The sequence below is a fragment of the Priapulus caudatus genome, unplaced genomic scaffold (assembly GCF_000485595.1).
Source record: "Priapulus caudatus unplaced genomic scaffold, Priapulus_caudatus-5.0.1 Scaffold32, whole genome shotgun sequence".
Taxonomy (NCBI): domain Eukaryota; kingdom Metazoa; phylum Priapulida; class Priapulimorpha; order Priapulimorphida; family Priapulidae; genus Priapulus; species Priapulus caudatus.
Genome location: NW_014577093.1, coordinates 69,381 through 88,474, shown reverse-complemented (window position 1 = coordinate 88,474; position 19,094 = coordinate 69,381). Strand labels below are relative to the sequence as shown.

General features: G+C 41.3%; 3 protein-coding genes across 4 annotated transcripts in view; 2 read left to right on the top strand and 1 right to left on the bottom strand.

Annotated features, from left to right (window-relative positions):
- The window catches only part of LOC106816598, a 10,768-nt gene extending 5,061 nt beyond the window's left edge, over nt 1–5,707 (top strand). The window contains exons 2-5 of one of the 2 annotated variants that reach the window (XM_014821230.1): nt 1,309–1,653; nt 3,009–3,265; nt 4,458–4,691; nt 5,188–5,707. In XM_014821230.1, the coding sequence (XP_014676716.1) occupies nt 1,323–1,653; nt 3,009–3,265; nt 4,458–4,676 (807 nt within the window). In that variant the 5' untranslated portion in view covers nt 1,309–1,322 and the 3' untranslated portion in view covers nt 4,677–4,691; nt 5,188–5,707. Of the gene's footprint in view, nt 1–1,308; nt 1,654–3,008; nt 3,266–4,457 lie in introns of both variants that reach the window. The other variant, XM_014821221.1, reaches the window with a different exon arrangement.
- A 3,124-nt stretch (nt 5,708–8,831) lies between these two features.
- Nucleotides 8,832–13,316, bottom strand: LOC106816424 (leucine-rich repeat extensin-like protein 5). Its single transcript, XM_014821048.1, has 2 exons — nt 13,245–13,316; nt 8,832–10,470 (listed from the first exon to the last, which is right to left on the bottom strand). Exon 2 carries the CDS (start codon nt 10,440–10,442, stop codon nt 8,832–8,834), a length of 1,611 nt encoding a protein of 536 aa, XP_014676534.1. The 5' UTR covers nt 10,443–10,470; nt 13,245–13,316.
- Nucleotides 13,106–19,094, top strand: part of LOC106816418 (CLK4-associating serine/arginine rich protein-like) — a 30,191-nt gene continuing 24,202 nt past the window's right edge. The window contains exons 1-5 of the mRNA XM_014821038.1: nt 13,106–13,221; nt 16,562–16,690; nt 17,027–17,124; nt 17,638–17,739; nt 18,091–18,176. Coding sequence (XP_014676524.1) covers nt 16,592–16,690; nt 17,027–17,124; nt 17,638–17,739; nt 18,091–18,176 — 385 coding nt within the window. The 5' untranslated portion in view covers nt 13,106–13,221; nt 16,562–16,591. The remainder of the gene's footprint in view (nt 13,222–16,561; nt 16,691–17,026; nt 17,125–17,637; nt 17,740–18,090; nt 18,177–19,094) is intronic.

The following is a 19,094-nucleotide window of genomic DNA, read 5'->3' as shown; positions in this document are numbered from 1 at the left end:
CGATTCAAACAAGGGGGAGTTTTCCCAAACGAGGCGCGCGCGCCCCGTTTGCGCAACATAGGGAGAACCCTGCATTATTTCATTAGTAATAATAATTCCCTCTAAGGCGAGAATTTTTAATTTTGTTGGTTTACAGATCCGCCGACCCGAATTTTCAAGAAAAACGAAAAAAAATAAAAATTGAAAATCTGTATTTTTTTATTCCCGCCGACCTTTTCTCTAAGAAATATGAATAAAAAAAATGTAAATGTAAAAAAAAACATTTCATAAACAAATAGTATCACTGTATTTTGACTTGTTTGATCTGACAAAACAACATTTTTTTTTTTTACCCTTACAACAACAACAAAAATTCTGTAAACCAACAAAATAAAAAATGGTGGCCTAAATGCCATTTCAACGCTTCTCTGTAACACGATCATCATCGTGATCATTCTCTATCATCTGAGCATGATCTGCCCATTGCCTTTGAGTTTGACACGTGCCATCCTTTAAGTTTACCTTCTTCGTTTCAGTCATTCCGTATTGGAATTCTTTCCCCTTCCTCTTTAGTAAATTGCAAATTTGATGCTTTTTCTACTGCGATCTGAAGACTTCCGTGAGGTGTTGATCTGTCTATTTGATCAACTTTGTTTCTTTCTGTTTCTTTGAAGACTAATAATATTATTAGTAATATTTACGAGGTTATAATATCACGGCACGCACGCCACTGGCACTGCACGAACTCACAAAAAGATAGACCAAGTGAGAAAGCGTGTGTGTCAAATTCGCACAACGCTTTATTCGTTTTACTCTATCACAGCAAAAATACCCAAACAACTGCTTTCATATTTGTCCATAGCTGAATTTTTCCTTCTTTGAAATTATCACTTTTGCAATTAAGTTCGGCGTAGAGAATTTCATGTGGAAAACTCCCACTCCACAGCAATGTAAATGGGAGCAATTAATTGCTTGCTTATTATTTGAAACTCCCTAACCACACTACACTATTGTTTGGAAAGAGAATCTAGTCGTGTATCCTGGTGTATGTGATGTCGTTACTGCACAAATCATGCTGGCGAGGCTTGTATTTGAGTGGCGAGGCTCGGTATGTAGCTCGGAAGCAAGGAGTGCTTGAACCTAGAATGCAATGTACTCCCATTACTTCTGAAAACAAGCACATATATATTACATCAGACAGGGGTGGTTTGGCGATTTAAATTTGATGGTTGATAAGCTTCAGTGAAAAACTCGATACTTCACTTAGCATGCTAATAGTTCTGATTTGTACATAGATTAATGTTCATGCTCCTTTTTATTTATTTCTAGGTGCCATAAAGAAAATGCAGGGTCCACCAGACATTTTGAGGTTTGGTCTTCCACCCATCCCAACATTTCTCTGGCCTGCAAAGGACATTAGCTGCACTGTGGTGCTCAGTTGTTTTCAGAAGACTACCTGCCAGAGGGAGCCATTGTTCTGTGATCGTAACTCCACCTACGAGGAAATGTGGAAGTGTCTGTTTCCGGGGGATGTGAACAGGAATCATTTGTTGAGCACACCGAGCGGCCTGCGTCGAATAATGGAAGACAACGGCAGTTTACTGAGTGCGCTGAGCAGTGCTTATCAAAATGAATCGGCAACAATCATTCCAAACACAAGTACTCCCATAGCAGGTAATTATTATCTGTGTATGCTGTGACAGACCTTGATAGTTATATCATGAACGTGCAATGGCATTGTGTGGGTTGTTGTGGCGTCTATACTGAACTAGAGTTTTTGCAGTGGGTTGCTAGGTGCTATCATTGTACCAATGAACAGATCTACTCTTATCAACGATTACCGAAACGTCTTTCCAGTATTGTTAATGAGTTCCAAAACCCAACCAGCCTTAATTTCAATAATTTTTATTTTGACTGTATGACCTGTGGTGAAACCCATGGAAATTAGCTAGGCCTGCTCAAAAGTTACCAGTCCTGAACTAGGGGACGGGCTGCTATTTCTAACAATTGACGTTCATTGGTGTAGTACAAACACTGTTGACCCTGTTGCCCTCTTTTTGACAGCCTAGTTGTCCATGGGTCTCTGCAGGCCTTTAATACATGTCGGGTCCAACATGCCTTTAAAGCTGAGGCTGGTTTGCGACAGCCAATAAATCCTTCGATATGCCTTTAACTGCCCAATCGACGTGCCGTAATTTCCAGCTGTATTAAAGGGACAGTAGCATCTAGGATTTTACTGCATACAACTGTACTTACTGTATAACAAATCGTCTATACCCACACGTATTTGTTACCAGATACCTAATTTTATTGTTATAATTAATTACGCATCAACGCTACGAAATTTGAACGGCGCCATGACACCCGCGACCGTGCTGCCACCCCGAAAAAGTTGCGTATTTGAAAATTTATTTTGCATGTTACAGACCGAGGGCTAATCACAAAAGTGCAATTATATTTATACCTAAATGCTATTTAACCGAACGATATTCATTTTAGGGCAAATTTATCCATATTATAAGTGAAACTATATGTCGTTTATAAGATATTACAATCTTTTTGCTTTTAAATTAATAAATAAGAAACACCCTCGGTCTGTAGCCCTTGGCTGGAAAGTGGTTTTGCGCAACATCAGATCGTGCGCTTTGAGTGGCGCCACCGTCGTTGTAATCAAACTGTAGTCGTTAGTTTTAAAACATTTTTAAAAAATATTTCTAATGGTGATTAAACCATGAAACTTTTTATGTAGCGTAATTATAACCTAAATTAGCTGAAAATAACCCTAGAACCTAGAGTAAACTCTCCCTTTAACTTTTGACCATCCTAACACTCGTTACTATGTTTTCAAAGTTTCGGTGTGTACGTCCCCAAACTGATTGAGTTTACCCAGGTAGCTGGCACCGCCTACGATACGTGTCATTAGCTCCACTTAACCGTTGGGGGGCGAATCGCTCCATTGCCCGACACGCCTTTCGAGAATCTCGAGGGGAGAACCCTATAATGATGAGAGCTTCCTCTCTCGCACGCAGACAGCAGGAAGGCGATATACGTCGCCGCCGCATTCGTCAGCCTCTTCCTCGTCCTCGTCGCCGCCATCGTCGTCGTCTTCGTCGTGCGTCACAAGCGATTCCGCCGCGTGCTGCCGGTGGCCGACCCCGCGGCGCGAGCGGGATGCGTCAACTACCTGAGTAACGAGAACGTGAAGGGGAAGCTGTGGAGGATGAGGAGACCCGCAGCCTCCGTGTCCGCCATCGGCCGCGGCGGCGCCAGCTTGATGGACGAGAAGGTACGATGTTGGTGACTCGCGGAGCGAGGCTTTGCCCCAGTCGCAGCTGCGCGTAGTGATGGGAACTTGGCAGTCTTGATAATAAGTATGATAACCCAGCTCATTTTGATTTCGAACATTTTGGTTTCATCCATGTAACCTATAGTGAACTCCATAAAAATTTGGTCGTCCCACTCAGATGATACCAGTATCAGAAGGGGGGGGGGAGGCTGCTATCCCCAACACTGGTAATGCTGCTTGTGAATTTTGGCAGAGTCCACTTCACTACATTTCCACCACCGGAATCACTTGGTATTTTATAATAAATCATGATCACTAGTTTCACTGCACTGATCGACAAAGATAATCGGTGAATCATGTCAGTCATTGATACTAGGTAGTATTAGGTTATTGCATATTAGTGTTGGAGATCGGTCCAAATTTCATGATCGATCATCGGTTTTACAAAACGACCGATGATCGATGCGGCGGCGACGCGGTGACGCCGTGTCATCGTCGACACAACCGGTGTATTGCGAAGGAATATTGACATTATTTATTGTATGTGTAGCTAGTATTTAATGGTAATTAAATTAAGGATACTATTAGTGTTACAGACGGGTAACACTCTAAAGGGCATTGCAACATAACTGCTCATCAAATTTAATAAAAAAAAGTTGTACTCGGTTGTCCGATTTTCTACTCGATTAATCAACTCGGCAGCCCAAACGAGTAATGATCAACGAACTCGATTAATCGGAACACCACTATTGCATATTGATCTATTTTTTCGGTGATAATAAAACAATTGTTGTGTACAACGTGTGTTATTTAACATCCTCGAGCTATACAGCAACAGAATAACCAGACAAATGTCAAAAAGAGTTGATTCATCATTATGATTTTTTATTCACTATGCACTATGTGAATACACTAAACATTTTTTACAGAATGGCCAACGTTTTTGCAATTTGGCTGTGTTTCTATGATCGATTATTTGTTTTCCCAATTGATTATCTAATCAATTGCTGCACATGGTCGATCTTTGATTATAATCAATCGTCCGGACATTACTAGCCGTATGTCATGAAAATTTTCGCAACTGCACGTGCGCATGCCTGTGTGTCTGCATCTGACTGCAGGCATGCATGCGTGCATGCATGTGCAAAAATAGGGTGTGACACTAAGATAATCACGTTGACTCTACATTTAGAGAGACCAAGCAAAGATGGCCTCGGTAGCTGGGAAAAAGCAGCAGCTGCCGCCTATAGATTTTCACCAGGAGCAGTCGAAGCGTCACAAGCGAAAGAAGAAGAAAGTGCCAAAGTTGCGGCCAGCACAAAGTGAGGACTTGACTGGTGGTGATTCTTTGCCGTCGCCAGCTGTAACCGGTTCAACTGTCAACATGGCTTCACACATGGAGGATGGCTGATTGCTTCAGAGCTAGGTCTAGTTACTAGTTAATATATGATTGAATACAACCACCTGCACACGATTAGGTTGTTGTGTTGAGTAAGTTCTAGCACGAGTATTCCGCGCCCTGGGTTTTACAGTGCGCAGGCTTATAAACAAGTAGTTTATAGCTTGCACTTGTTTTAATTAATGGATGAAATATGTACACACAATGGATACACTACACAGTAGTTATATACTACACTCGTCATATTGAGCTGGGCAATTAATACTCAATTAAGATTCTTATTTCGTTATGATTTGTGCAGAGCATGTGTACTAAGTCTAGCCAGTAAATTATGTCACTGCAGATGATAAATTTGTTTTAATACAGACATTTTATGGGATTTATTTACAGTTGTTTGTGTTAGTACAATTTATTTTCAGCATTGTATAGAAAATACTTTGCAGGCAATAGCAAATAACTGATCAAAACGTATTTTATACCTCATATTTATGCAATTTCATGTGATATTCTGTACCCATTCCAGATTCTAGGTCGTCCTTGGCATAAACAGAGATACACTACTAAAAGTTTCATTTCATTAAAATTCATACAGTCTGGTTCTCGGCAGGTGAGTGTGAGCTCCCAGGTGAAACACCGTCAGCGCACATTACTATAACGTCTTACGACATACAAGTATCGCATATCCTCAGAATTTAGTAGTTATCGCTATTGACAGTTCTATATAGCAGATTAAATTGTCATTTGAGTTGATTTTAAGTATTACTCACACTTGCTTATTTGGGCTTACAATACATTCTGAAAATGTTACTCTGGGTATGCCAACAGGAATAACGTTTTCTTAGTAATTGTAGTAGTATTTGTATAGTATTATAGTTAGTATAGGTTAGCAATCTATTTTCTCTTTTGTAAAATGTACATAGTTATATCGAACCCAAGATCTTATGTATCACCAGCTGCTATGTTGGCCCATTTAAAATGAAGAATTTAAAGTGATTACGTCACCGTAAATAGTAAAAGTAGGGAAAATATTTCCACTTTTTCACAAAATGTAAGTTTTGGTTTGTTCATTTTTTATGGTTAAATTGCTGCATTATACGTCCTAGTTTACTATATTGTTCTATGTAAAAATACACTCGTGACTCAGACATAGCCCATAGCAAGCAATTAATGTCAGGATCATATTTATCAAATCGGTCAGGTTTTTTGGATTTTTAACTAGTTGAGAAACAATCTTATCGCGTAACAATTTGACGATACGTTTAGTCCCGTTAGCACTTACTTTTAATGTAAAAAAATGGCAATTTTTTTTTACAAATATACACCATAGAAAATTCGTGACGTAGTCAATTTAAATGAATTGGTATGCAAATGATGTGATAATGCGAGGTACTTAATATAACTTTTTATCTTCTGTAGTTATGAGGACCGATTAGCCTATTTGAGGCACATACAGAAGTATGGTACATTGTGAAACTTTTGCTACTTCTTTATTCATAAGGACCAATACACGAGGGCCATAGAGAAGGAGCAGTGATATGATCAGGAGATATGATTGTTCTATGCCCAGTGTCTATAATGTAAAATCATTGTTAAGAAACATGACTTTCATAATTTTGGAATGATGACTGGTATGCATGTTTGCTGAAAGCTGCCCTTCCATCAACAAGGTACATTAATGCTAACAAGAATTATTCATGTTTGTGTAACATGATGCAGTTTTCTGTTTCAATGATGTAATTACTGCAGTTAGTATGAGCGTAGCTTATCGGTTATGCACCATATACTCTTTACATTTGAGTCCATTTGTTACTCCAGTTTTTATTTGAAAGCTTCATAATTTGCATGTTTTCGTGCAGATCTTTTTTGATTTGGTTACAACATGGATATATACAAACACGTGTTTGTATATATCTATTGTTGCACTTATATTAGGTAGACATTTATATATAGATTTAGACATACCAGTACTCATTGTCAGTTTGTCACCATACTACTTACCGGTAGTTATATAAATGTTTTTACATCACCATATTCAATCTACATATTGTGATAACGCACTGTGGCATTTCATATGATATACGCATGTATATGCACGACAAGCTCTACATTATAACTTAATCACTGCACCGTGCGTGCATGTGTTCATGGTCAACAGGGTAGTTATGCACCTAGCAAGATGCTGACTAGTTTGTGTTGCTAACTTACTGGGGTTAGTACCGCTGAGAGGGTCTATGTCCCCCAGGGTACTGCCGGAACGTACCCTGGTACTATCTAATATGCCGGACCGTACCTCGCCTACTCCACTAACGAGTCTAGGGAGTCGCCTACGCCTGCTCCCTAACCCTAATCCTAACCCTAACCATATCAAATAGTGACCAGGGTACGTTCCGGTATACCGGACCGTACCCAGGGTACATTCCGGCAGTACCCTGGGGGACATAGACCCTATGAGCGTTAGTACCTATCTACTATAGGGTTGTATCCTGTGTTGTTTTAATTTCTCGTGTTTTTATTACATTGTAATTCTACCGAAGCAATAGTTTGTTTCAAAAACTTATACATATTGTGGTAAAATACCCCTTAAACATACCCCTATGCATGTTTGAGCGTCCGTGCAGGTCGAACCAAATAACGTTGGGTGTATCGACATAACTGGTGTGAAAGCGGTGCTTTATATTTGCGTGTAGTTTGTATTAGTGTTCGTTTGTTTATCTCTACATTGTGACTATCAACATAACAATTTGTTGATGGATGAAGTAATTCAAGCAGCTGTTGAATAGTCATCTGTGTCAGTCATAGATTATTTTACGTGTTCTCATCTGTTATTATTTATATTTTTTATGCATTATTATTCTATATGTTGTATAGTTGTTTTATGAAAAATCCAAGCAATATTGTTCTATAAAGATCTCTAGCGTTCATGCTAGAAACTTCAGCGTGTTGTCATGTGCAGCTGTAAACAACTTTCTACACATTTTACACTTGTAGTCGTTTGCATATAAATAAATCAAATCTCACCTAAACGCTAGTGCTCACTTTTAGTCTGCTGTGAGGTTCATTGCTTTCATTTCAGATTAATAATATAATAAAAATGTGTGTCAAGCACAAATTTATTTTAAATAGCAAAAATTGGACACTATAATTAAACAAACAATTATTTATATCTTACACTATAAATAGTGGTCTAAACACAAGTAGGAAAGTAACGTCGACTTTTCTTAACCTTGAACAGATCATCCATGTTAATTGTCATCGTAACTATCATTCTTACAAAAATTATTCCATTATATTACTTCTATGCAAATATCCCTAATCAACATATAATCATTTTCACAATAAAAGTATCAAATAAGAGCATATTAAAAACAGCACACTTCATGAACAATATTAACATCATAACATTAAATTTTTGCGTATCGACAGCATTGTGCCGCTATTCCAATTAGTCATCTTAACGCTTTTCGTTAAATTATTGAACACAACGACGAACAATAAACTTAACATCAATATTAATTTAAAAAGTTTCTAACTGCGGAAAAAATGTCTACATTTGTCTACTTGGATCATATTAACTATAGTTTAATTTTGTGTTGAGCAGCTTCATAAGTTACAATTGAAAAAAGTGCCCTATTATTATTAAATATGTGTGGGCACTGTGATAATATAAAACTTGGCAGTTTTCACAGGTGTATGAGAGTAGAGAAAACCTAGTCCATCCGATAAAACCAGCCTTCAAATCAGATATAACTGCTGAAGTTGTCTACCTTTGTAAAGTGTTCACGGCAGCAACATGTTACTTTGTCTCCATCACTACTAAGGTCCGTCTCTAAATGCCATCTCATGTCGGACGAACCATGTCTTTAGGTGACAGAAACATTTACATTTGGTCATCAGTTAATGCACGACGTTTCTGCCAACGTATTAAGGAATTATGTCTTTCACAGCAAGACTGTCTGTTGACGATGATGACCAAATAAAAAATGTATCTGTCTTTGAAAGGTACTGAATCTTCCTTTTATTCCACTCCTATATCTGTCTCATATAACAGCCGCCATCTAACGTGGTTCTCAACTGCAGCTCATTACCACACATGTCCTCTTCTCCACCTCAGAAAGTAACCACGCTAACACTCTGCTCACGCTACACGCAAAAAAGTGCACGCGCATCTCACTCCTCTCTGTCCCATCCCGGAACCACGTGCTCGTAATTCGCGCGCGCGCACGACCCGGCGGGTCGCGACCCCCCAGGCACGCGCGCGTCCTCGCTTTCCTCCGAGCTGCTGCGCGCCTCGTCGCTCTCCTCCTCCCACATGGGCACCTCCTGCGACGAGTCGACGTCGTCATCGTCCTGCAGTCCGTAGAAGAGGAAGGCGTCGCCCGACAGCGTCGAGCCAAACTGGTCGATGAGCGCGTCTTCCATGCTGAGGTATATCTGCCGACGCGACCGGCGTCCGCCAGGGACGGTCGCCGGAGGCGGGGAGCCAAGAACCGGCAATTGCGGAAGCAGTTCGGGTTGCGTGACTCGTGGGGAGGCAGATTGTAGCGACGATGGTGGGGGTTGAGATTGAGAGATTTGTGGTGCAGAACTGGAGGCAGATTGTAACGAGAATGGTGGGGGTTGAGATTGAGAGAATCGTGCAAGAGATGGGGAGGCAGATTGTAGCGACGATGGTGGGGGTTGAGATTGGGAGATTCGGGGTGCAGGTGGGGAGGCAGATTGTAGCAACGATGCTGGGGGTTGAGATTGGGAGATTTGGGGTGCAGGTGGGGAGGCAGATTGTAGCAACGATGCTGGGGGTTGAGATTGGGAGATTCGGGGTGCAGGTGGGGAGGCAGATTGTAGCAACGATGCTGGGGGTTGAGATTGGGAGATTCGGGGTGCAGGTGGGGAGGCAGACAACAAAGATGATAGTGAGGGTTGCGATTGGGAGATTCGTGGTACAGATGGGGAAATGGGCAGTAGAGATGATGGTGGTGGTTGAGACTGGGAGAAAAGTCGGGGAGATGGGGAATTGGGCAGTGCAGGTGCTTCTGGGGGCTGAGAATTGGAGATGAAGGGCAGGGATGGGGAGTCAGGCAGCGGAGATGGAGGGCTTGTTGGTAGGAAAGATAATGGTGTTGGCTGAGATTGGAATGTTGTTGGCAGAGACGATGGTATAGGAAGCTGCTGCATAGGTACACTCTTGTGTTCATGCAAAGAATGAGATAATAACTGTGGCTGGTGGCAAGGTGCAGCCTTCTGTTGCTGATGTGCTGCTACTGGTTCTGCAGCTTCAATATTTTCATCCAGCCTTCGTAGAACTTTGGTTGCTGATATCCCAGTGGGGTCACGATCAATGGTTAATGGATTGCCACCTGCAGAGGGAATGTTCTCGTGATTTTGAGGGCTGGGCGTTCGCGGAACGATGCTGAAAGCCGAGGAATGCTTGTCCGGGGTGGTCGGCTGAAGAGTCGGCACATGATTCTCATCGAAAAGGTCGGCAATGCCCGGCTCCCGGCGTGAAACACTCCCCTCCGAATACGGCACGATGGAAGGCGACTCGAGTGGATTGAGGAGATCTTCAATGCATTCTTCTACGTGGATTATTGCGCTGCCAACCTCTTCTGGGAACAACGCCGATTCGTGACAGTGTAGGTGGCCTTCGATCGAGATAAAGTCGGGCCACTTCGGTAGAGAGCTTCCCGTGTCAGAACTGTATCCAAGGTCAGAGGAATCACTCATATGCCGAAGTCTCTTTGGTGGCAGTACTGACCTTGGAATTTCGTAACCGGAATGCATGTCGTAGGGCACGCTATATACCTGTGGACTAAAAAATAAAGTGGCTTTATTTTAGTTTACTAAGTTATAGACCCATATTATGGCTCATAGGGTCTATGTCCCCCAGGGTACTGCCGGAACGTACCCTGAGTACGGTCCGGTATACCGGAACGTACCCTGGTAACTATTTGATATGATTAGGGTTAGGGTTATGGTTATAGGGAGTAGGTGTAGGCGACTCCTAAAACTCGTTAGTGGAATAGGCGAGGTATGGTCCGGCATATTAGATAGTACCAGGGTACGTTCTTGTATACCGGCCCGTACCCAGGGTACGTTCCGGCAGTACCCTGGGGTCAGAGACCCTCTCAGCCATATTATGAACATTACAAAAAATTACGCTAATGGATAATTTGGGCGCAAAATTAATTAACCTCTTTGCGTGATAACCATGCCCCTGGGTGCTGTTGCTAGGTAGGATGAGCTGACCTAGTTTGTACATACATGCCACAATGTCCACTTTGTAGTAGTTTATTATAAAAGCATTATTTATAGCTCTGAACCTCCTAATGCAACACTCATTAGTTAGCGATACCTGTCCATCATAGATTGTTTTATCATGTGGCATGTAATCCTGCTATCGTTCCTTTATAGAAAAATTCAGTGACAGCTATAGTGCTCTTATTTATCATGTTTCTATCTTCTTCTATCTTGAATTTTACTTTTTGTTTCATATTTTAGCAAGTTATTAATTATACTACTCTTGATAAAATCATGCAGTGTGCTGTCAGCTCTCTATGACTATGGTTATGGAAGTATAATTATTAGTACTTGTTTAATTTAAGGAATGCACAATTTTCTGGATTTGTCCAAGCTTGTCAAAAAATTTATTTTTCAACTTGATCATGCTTGATCATTTTGATCAAGATGATCAAACTATTATCTTCATCTATCTATCAACTATCATCTTGATCAAACTTGATATTTTTTTATTGCAAAGCATCCATCACTGCGTGTGTTGAATATGTTTTAGAAAAATTAACTATAAGTTTCACCACGAATTATAAATATTCCTTATCTGAATTAGTTAAATTGCAATATTTATCAATTAAATTTCAAATCATTAACAATATAGGATGCTGATGAAGTATTATCATGTATATAGATAGCTGTACAAACTTTAGCATTACGAGAAAAATTAATATCATCATTTTTAACTGTCACTTGCAATTATTGCATGGATGACGGAGTAGCTGGTGACGCTTTTCTAGCAGTAGATACAATAATGTAACCCAACAAAGTAGAACTACTCTTGACTCTTGTTTTATAATTCTTTGAATGTTATGTAACTCACTAACTGTAACTTGTATGAACTTGTAACTTGTAAGCATGAAAATGCCATTTAATTGTCTCCCTCATAATCGGGCTCATATTTGATTCTTTAGCTCACAATAAAAAAAGAGCGAGCGCGTAGTTTATTTAACTACGATTAGTGCGAAATAAAAAGTTATTAATAAAATAGTATTATAAAACTACAATAACTTAGGAAAATGTGCCCAGGGGCCAGACTTACTGTCAATTACTAGCGCTGAGAGGGTCTATGTCCCCCGGGGTACTGCCGGAACGTACCCTGGGTACGGTCCGGTATACCGGAACGTACCCTCGCGTACTATCTAATAGCCCGGACCGACCTCGGCTTAACTTCAGTCTAACGCGAGTCTAGGCAGTCGTGCCTAACGCTACACTCCTAACATTCTAACTCCTAACCATAACCATATCAAATAGTGACCAGGGTACGTTCGCGGTAGTACCCTGGGGGACATAGACCCTATGAGCCTTACTAGCTTTAGTCTTACTAGGCTTTTAGTCTTTTAGTCTTACTAGGCTTACTACTTAGATCAGATGTGAACTTAACTTGACCTCTGTTGGCAGTGTTGGCTTTACTATATACTAGTAATAGTATTGCAGATAAGGTCTATGTCTCCCTGCCCTCTATTTCAGTGTTTGACCTGGCTCGTTTAGCTATTTCTGACTAATATATAATATATATATATATAATATAATATATATAGGGTTAGAGTTAAGGTTACTGGTTAGGGTTAGTCAGAAGAAATAGCTAAACGAGCCAGGTCAAACAGAGGTGATAGACCCTACGCGGCCTACGGCTACAGGGAAACACGGTTACAAACGAATAATAATTAATATGTTATATATTTTCGCTTTTGTCGCTATATATAATACATCATGTATTACATGCTAGTCCATAACCGAATATTGCATATTAACATAATGTATGTACCTAACTGATTTTGTACTGCGTCAGTGCGTGACCGGAGACGACTACGTGACGTCGCAGGCTTAGTAGACAGCTTGTAAATGCTCACTTGGTTTTTGTTTAGACTGGTACCCGGTCGCACCTATCGGCTTAGGTCGATCACCATCGAGTAATCGAGGTGGGAGCGAGCACCAGTCTAGTTTTTGTTCTGGATGGTGCTGCCTATGATCAGCTCTAGTTTAGCCACGGAGATGGTCTCCCTCTGTGTAAAATCATAGATTAAGAATAACTTTATTCTGGTAGGGAATAATAATAATAATAATAACTCTTCTAAGTTATTCTTAGTCTATGGTGATCGACAATGATTCAACAAAATTTGCCATAAAACAAAACAAAGAACGTCGTTCATTCGCCATACTAGTTTTCATATCGGGCATTTGTTTGGTTATATTATGAAATTCGAATGTTAAAAAGTTAATGATGAAATGTGATAGGTAGCTCAAGGATAAAGTAAAGCATCTAGGACAGGTGGCTATCTTCTGATTTCTGACCGCTTTCATATCGACGCTTCTGTTAGGCTCATCTTAGCTCTAGTACTATAGCTGAGAGTGAGAGGGTCTATGTCCCCCGGGGTACTGCCGGAACGTACCTGGTACCCTGGGTACGGTCCGGTATACCGGAACGTACCCTGGTACTATCTAATATGCCGGACCGTACCTCGCCTACTCTACTAACGATGCTAGGGAGTCGCCTACGGCCTACTACCTAACCGCCTAACCCGAACCCTAACCTAACCTAGCCCGACCCAGGCTGTGCGACGGATACAGCCTGACACCCTTCATACAAAAAACCTATCACCTCTGCCAGATCTAGATGAATAACTCTGTATATCTCAAATAAAACTATTGCCATTATCCGACCTTGACTTGCCTTGTTTAAGATATGAACGTTAACTCACAAGTTGCTTGCCTTCTAACTAGAATGTATTCTCTTAATTACACGGTATAATCTTCTAATCTCACAGCATATCAAACTTTCAAATCAGCTTAACCGCCATGTTTAAGCAAGGCACGGAAAACCCGCAACGGGAATAGACTCCTAGAAAATACTACAGAATAGTTACGATGGGCTCTCAAAGCATTACACACCAAAGCAAGTGAAACGATGTTCAGAAATCGTCTGGGCCATTTTGTAAAAACCTTAGCATGACACTGTTCTCGGATGTTGCGGTGGTTTACATGAGGACCGCATGTACGTTTATTTTGCTTGTTCGAGTCCACTTGGCGGATTTTTTAGTCCAAGTCCGCGCAACGATAGGGACAAACATGCGGCGGCGCATTGCGTAAATGTCTTCGGTCATTCGTCTAAAAAGTTGCTGTACACGCCCCGTGAAGGTACCCTAGCGCATCGTAGCGCACTGATGTAGCAAGAGGTGGAGGTTTACTGATTCATTGTAGCTATATCACACTGTGTTGTGTTCTTTGGCGATACTCTGGAATATAAAAGCAACTCACGGTTTAGCTTGCAGCCAAGCGAGGAAAAAGGTATCTACCCTAGCCAAATACCTTTCTTGGAAGCCTAACCCTAACCGATATCAAAATAGTGACCAAGGTACGCTTCCAGCTATACCGGCACTGTTAACCCTAGGGTCACGTTCGGCAGTTACCCTGGGCCGACATAGACCCTATGAGCCAGTAACTATCGCCATAGCCCGCGTCATAAACTGTCGCATGGCTACGTAGAACATTTCTCGCACACTATTGTCGTAACAACGACGCTGTCCCGATCTGTTCCACGAAAAATGCGCTCAGAAAACGCAAAATGATTGAGCTTTTAACAGCTTATTTATCTACGATGGTACATTCTCACGCTATCTTTTGAACACTTATCTAAACTTTTACAACCATGTATATTAATGCTTTTAATAGCTTTATTTTCTCACAAGTCGGCACTACTGGCTGTACCATTTGAACTATTGTTGCGTGCCGAGATGCGTGCAGTCATCGAGTTATTGATATACATGCACGATAGCTGCCATGTGTTGCCTATCATCATCCAGTGACGTCACGCGTTCGCACGCCACAATATTTCAAATGGTACAGCCAGTAGTGCTGACTTGTAAGGAATAAAGCTATTAAAGGCATAAATACATGGTGGAAAGTGTTCAAAAAGATAGGTGAGATGTCCATGTGGATAAATAAGTGTTAAAAAGCCCGATCATTTTGCGTTTTCTGAGCCATTTTTCGTGGAACCAATCGGGTCCAGGTGGTGTTACGAAATCTGTGCCAGAATGTTTTATAGCCCTGCGGCAGGAGGCTTATATACACGGGCTATAGTACGAGAGCTAGGCTCACCTCAGCTGGCTCAGCCCACAGGTCCCTATATCCAACACGATCTCCCAATGCGAGCACCGAAGGTGTGAGACCTTTGGTGCTCGCATTGGGGGTTCGTGTTGGATATAGGGACCTGTGGCTCAGCCTGGCTGAGTGTCAGAGTGACCCCCTCCGCCAGAAGTAGTTTTTGTTTTGTTTTACCGTCCCTATCAGTATTACTAGGGAATTGGGCACTGTTACGTGTCGTCTTAGCCATGAGAAATTCAGATTCTCTAATCTAGAGGTTCTTGTTTTTACACATTGAGAAAAATTCATTGCCTTGACTTTTTCTTTGTATTGCTCAATTCAAAAACAGGCGGCTCTCCATCCTTGAACTAAAACGTGTTTATTCTGACTCAGTGAATGGCACAGTGGCTATTTCGCTATGCATTTCAGTGTCTGCCTACGCTCAACGATAACTCAAGAACCGTTTGACCCACATGTTTCAAATTGAATACAGTTGTTACTTCTATGGGAGAGATTTGAACGTCCTATTTTTGAGTACGCCAGTCGACCTACTTTCGAGCCACGCCCACTTTTTGGCAAACATGAAAATGGCCATCTAAATACATTCGATTTTGTTAAATTTTGGTATGTGAATGTGTAAGGCTAGCCCCAAAACAGTTGTTACTCCTATGGGAGAGATGACAACATCCTATTACGTTTATTTCGTCTAACTGGTTAACAACTCTACAATCATACCTATATACGTGTAATATTGTGTTTTAGATTCTTCGTTACAGTAATTTGGCTGGAATATTTTATTGTTTTTATTTGCGCGATATTCGAAAACCAAAATGGCGATCATTTAGGCGTAGCGCCATCTCTCGTCAAGATTTCAGACTTTCAGATCTGAAACATTTGTTTTCGCATGAAAACTTATGCATATACAGGGTGCGAAATTAACGGGAGTCTGGAGTCAAATACTCCCTGATTTACTGTCGGACTCCCTGATTTGACATCTGCAGGAGTCCGTGTGACTCCCTGAAAATTCTGCCATACTAACTAGTTCATTCCGGAGCACGGCCTCGCGGAATTACTGTATTTTTTCAGCTAATGTCCAAAGAAAATTTGGCAGACGTGCAACTGCATGAATCTTAAAAATAAGCACATGCGTTATTGTTAATATCTTTAATTTTGAAACCCCTTTTTGTGGACTCCCTTGTTCAAAAGTTATTTTCTACCCCTGATATATCATGATTAAGAGTATATAATGGGAGTTCTTCCATATATATACTCTTGCTTTATATATCCCCCTCCCTCTTCTATCACACCCAAGGTGAGCTACAGTGTCATTGACACTTTCATTATAGGTGCTACAAGTATAAATGGTGATTTATCTTTTATGATATTTGGAATCTTATCCTTCTTTAGTTTTGTAAAAATTATTTCTCTACATTTGTTATGTCGATCTACCTACCTATCTATCTATCGTTCTATCTATATGTCTATCTCTCTCACCGTCTAACGAACACTGGTTCTTTATTTTACTTTAGCGGGAGCAACACGAGAGTTTTGCAGGCAAGATGTGGCATGAAGCGAGAAAGTTTGAGCGGAAGCTGAAGGGGATCATGATCGACCATCGGCGGCGGGCGGAACGGCGGCGCGAATACTACGACAAAATAGTAAGTGGCGCCCTCCACTCATGAGTGATGATTGCGCTGTTTGATTATTAACGTCTGTTTGTAAGCTGTTATTCTATCCGGGTGAATAGTCACATCAGATGCATTGTTCTCTAGGAGTGAACTATCCTAACATCCTGCGAGGTGTTCTTCATAGGTGAACACTCGTGTCCCCAGCTGTTGTTCTTTAGTGGTGATCACTTATATTATAAGTGTTGTTTTCTACTTAGGTAACCTACGTTGTGTGCACATGTTCGTTGTCGCCGCGCGTAATCTGTGCGCTCGAGGTTTTGTTGTGATCATCGATTAACTGCATCCATGTTTGTGTGATGTGTGTAGAAGGCAGATCCAGCACAGTTCCTGCAGATTCATGGGAGGCGATCCAAGATTCACCTCGATCCGGCCATCGCCCAGGCAGCCGAAAATCCCTCCACCATGTACGAGCCATCTAAATCTTTCTTATCATTCGTGCGATTATGTTTAGCGATTATGTGTGTGTGTGCAGCGTTGGAAATGGCAGTCTGTGCCACAGTCCGGGACTGGCAACTTCTGAGTAAGACAGTATAATTTGTATGGAATTTTCCATACATTATATGGTAGAAATCAAAAATGGTAAAATTAGGGTTTTCAGACCTTTTCCAAGCTTGTTATGTACTGTCTAAATCTTACTTATTCATTTGTACAATTATCTTTTTAAAAGCTTTCTGTATTGGTTTGTGTAGCTGTTCATTAAATCTTGGGCAATGAAAGAAAGAATGAATGAAAGAATGGGTACATGGGTGAATGAGTAAATGAAAGAATGAATGGGTACGTGGGTGAATGAATGAAAGAATGAATGGCTACATGTGTGAATGAATGAAAGAATGAATGGCTACGTGGGTGACAGAATGAATAAATGAATGAGTGGGTATGTGGGGGAATGAATGACTGAATGATATTGAATGTTTCAGGATGCCGTGGCAGGGAGATACCAGCAACATGATTGACAGGTTTGACGTGCGTGCCCACCTCGACCTCATCATGGAGCACAAGTCAACAGAGTCCTCTGCTGAGTGCGTTCCATTCATCAGTACTATTAGATATAATCAAAAGTGATCATTGGATACCTAATTTGATAGTAACGTGTGCGAAAACGTAATAGTGTGTGATGATATATCATTCAGGGATTTTGAAATTTGTTTACTTGTTACTTACTATTGTTACTTTGATCATGATGAAATTGTTTTCCGGTGCAGGGAAAAGTGGGTAAACTTGCTCATAAAATTGATGGAATTTTTTTCCGTATAAGTTTACGCTCCCACATCTGCTCACGTTCCATTAAATTCTGCCGCACGTACGACGTGCATTCTCGTGTATCGGTCGCGATCTCGTTTCTAGGACGTTCGCTTGTTTTTTCGCCGCAGGGAGGTTTCGGAGGACGAGCAGGGGGAAAACAGCTGGTTGAACTATGAACGATACAGGTGCCTGGTACAGAATGATTGTGCAGGATGTAAGTACACAGCAATCCTGTCACGCATAGGTGGCATAGCCAGGGGGGGTCGATGTACTCATCTTGACAATATAACGTTAAAAGCAAGGTCACAGTACGCGATGCTTGTTATCATGTACAATATGCAATATCTGTTGTACTGTAGAACCCCACTGTCATGCACCCTGTAATAATGTGAATTTTCTAGTCATAAAAATCAGTTTTGTTCACAAACCTATCTACGATCTACCTAACATTAAGCTTTTTAATTACCCCGCTACTACAACTCGAAAACCCTGCATTATATGCAATCAAGTTTTGTTACCCAAATTATTGCGTTATAACGGAGTTTCACTGTAATTGTATCTCCCGCGACGAAGTCGGCGGGGATACTATGGTTTCATGTCTCCCCAGCCGCCGCTCGGTCCGCCGCAGAGAATTTCCCTTCCGCTCTATAACTCGACCCCTAATTGACCTAGCATGACCAAACTTGGTATACTTACACATCTTGGGGAGAAGGTGTGCAGAGTACCAAAACCAGGTCACTGCGACCTTTATTTGACCTTTACCTTGACCTTGCGCTCTAACTCGGCCCCTAAATGACCTAGCGCGACCAAACTTGGTATACTTACACATCTTGGGGAGAAGGTGTGTCGCGTACCGAAACCAGGTCACTGCAACCTTTATTTGACTTTGACCTTGACCTTGACCTTCATCATATTTCCCTTCCGCTCTATAACTCGGCCCCTAATTGACCTAGCGCGACCAAACTTTGTATACTTACACATCTTGGGGAGAACATGGGGGGTACATGTAGTTGGCGACAACTGCCTTTTTTAGTTATATCATGTACAACGTAAGTCGCAATGTTTGTGTTGTTTCTAGTTACTGAGGAGCAATTTCTACACCAGATCCATCTAGACGAGCAATTTGGAGCCA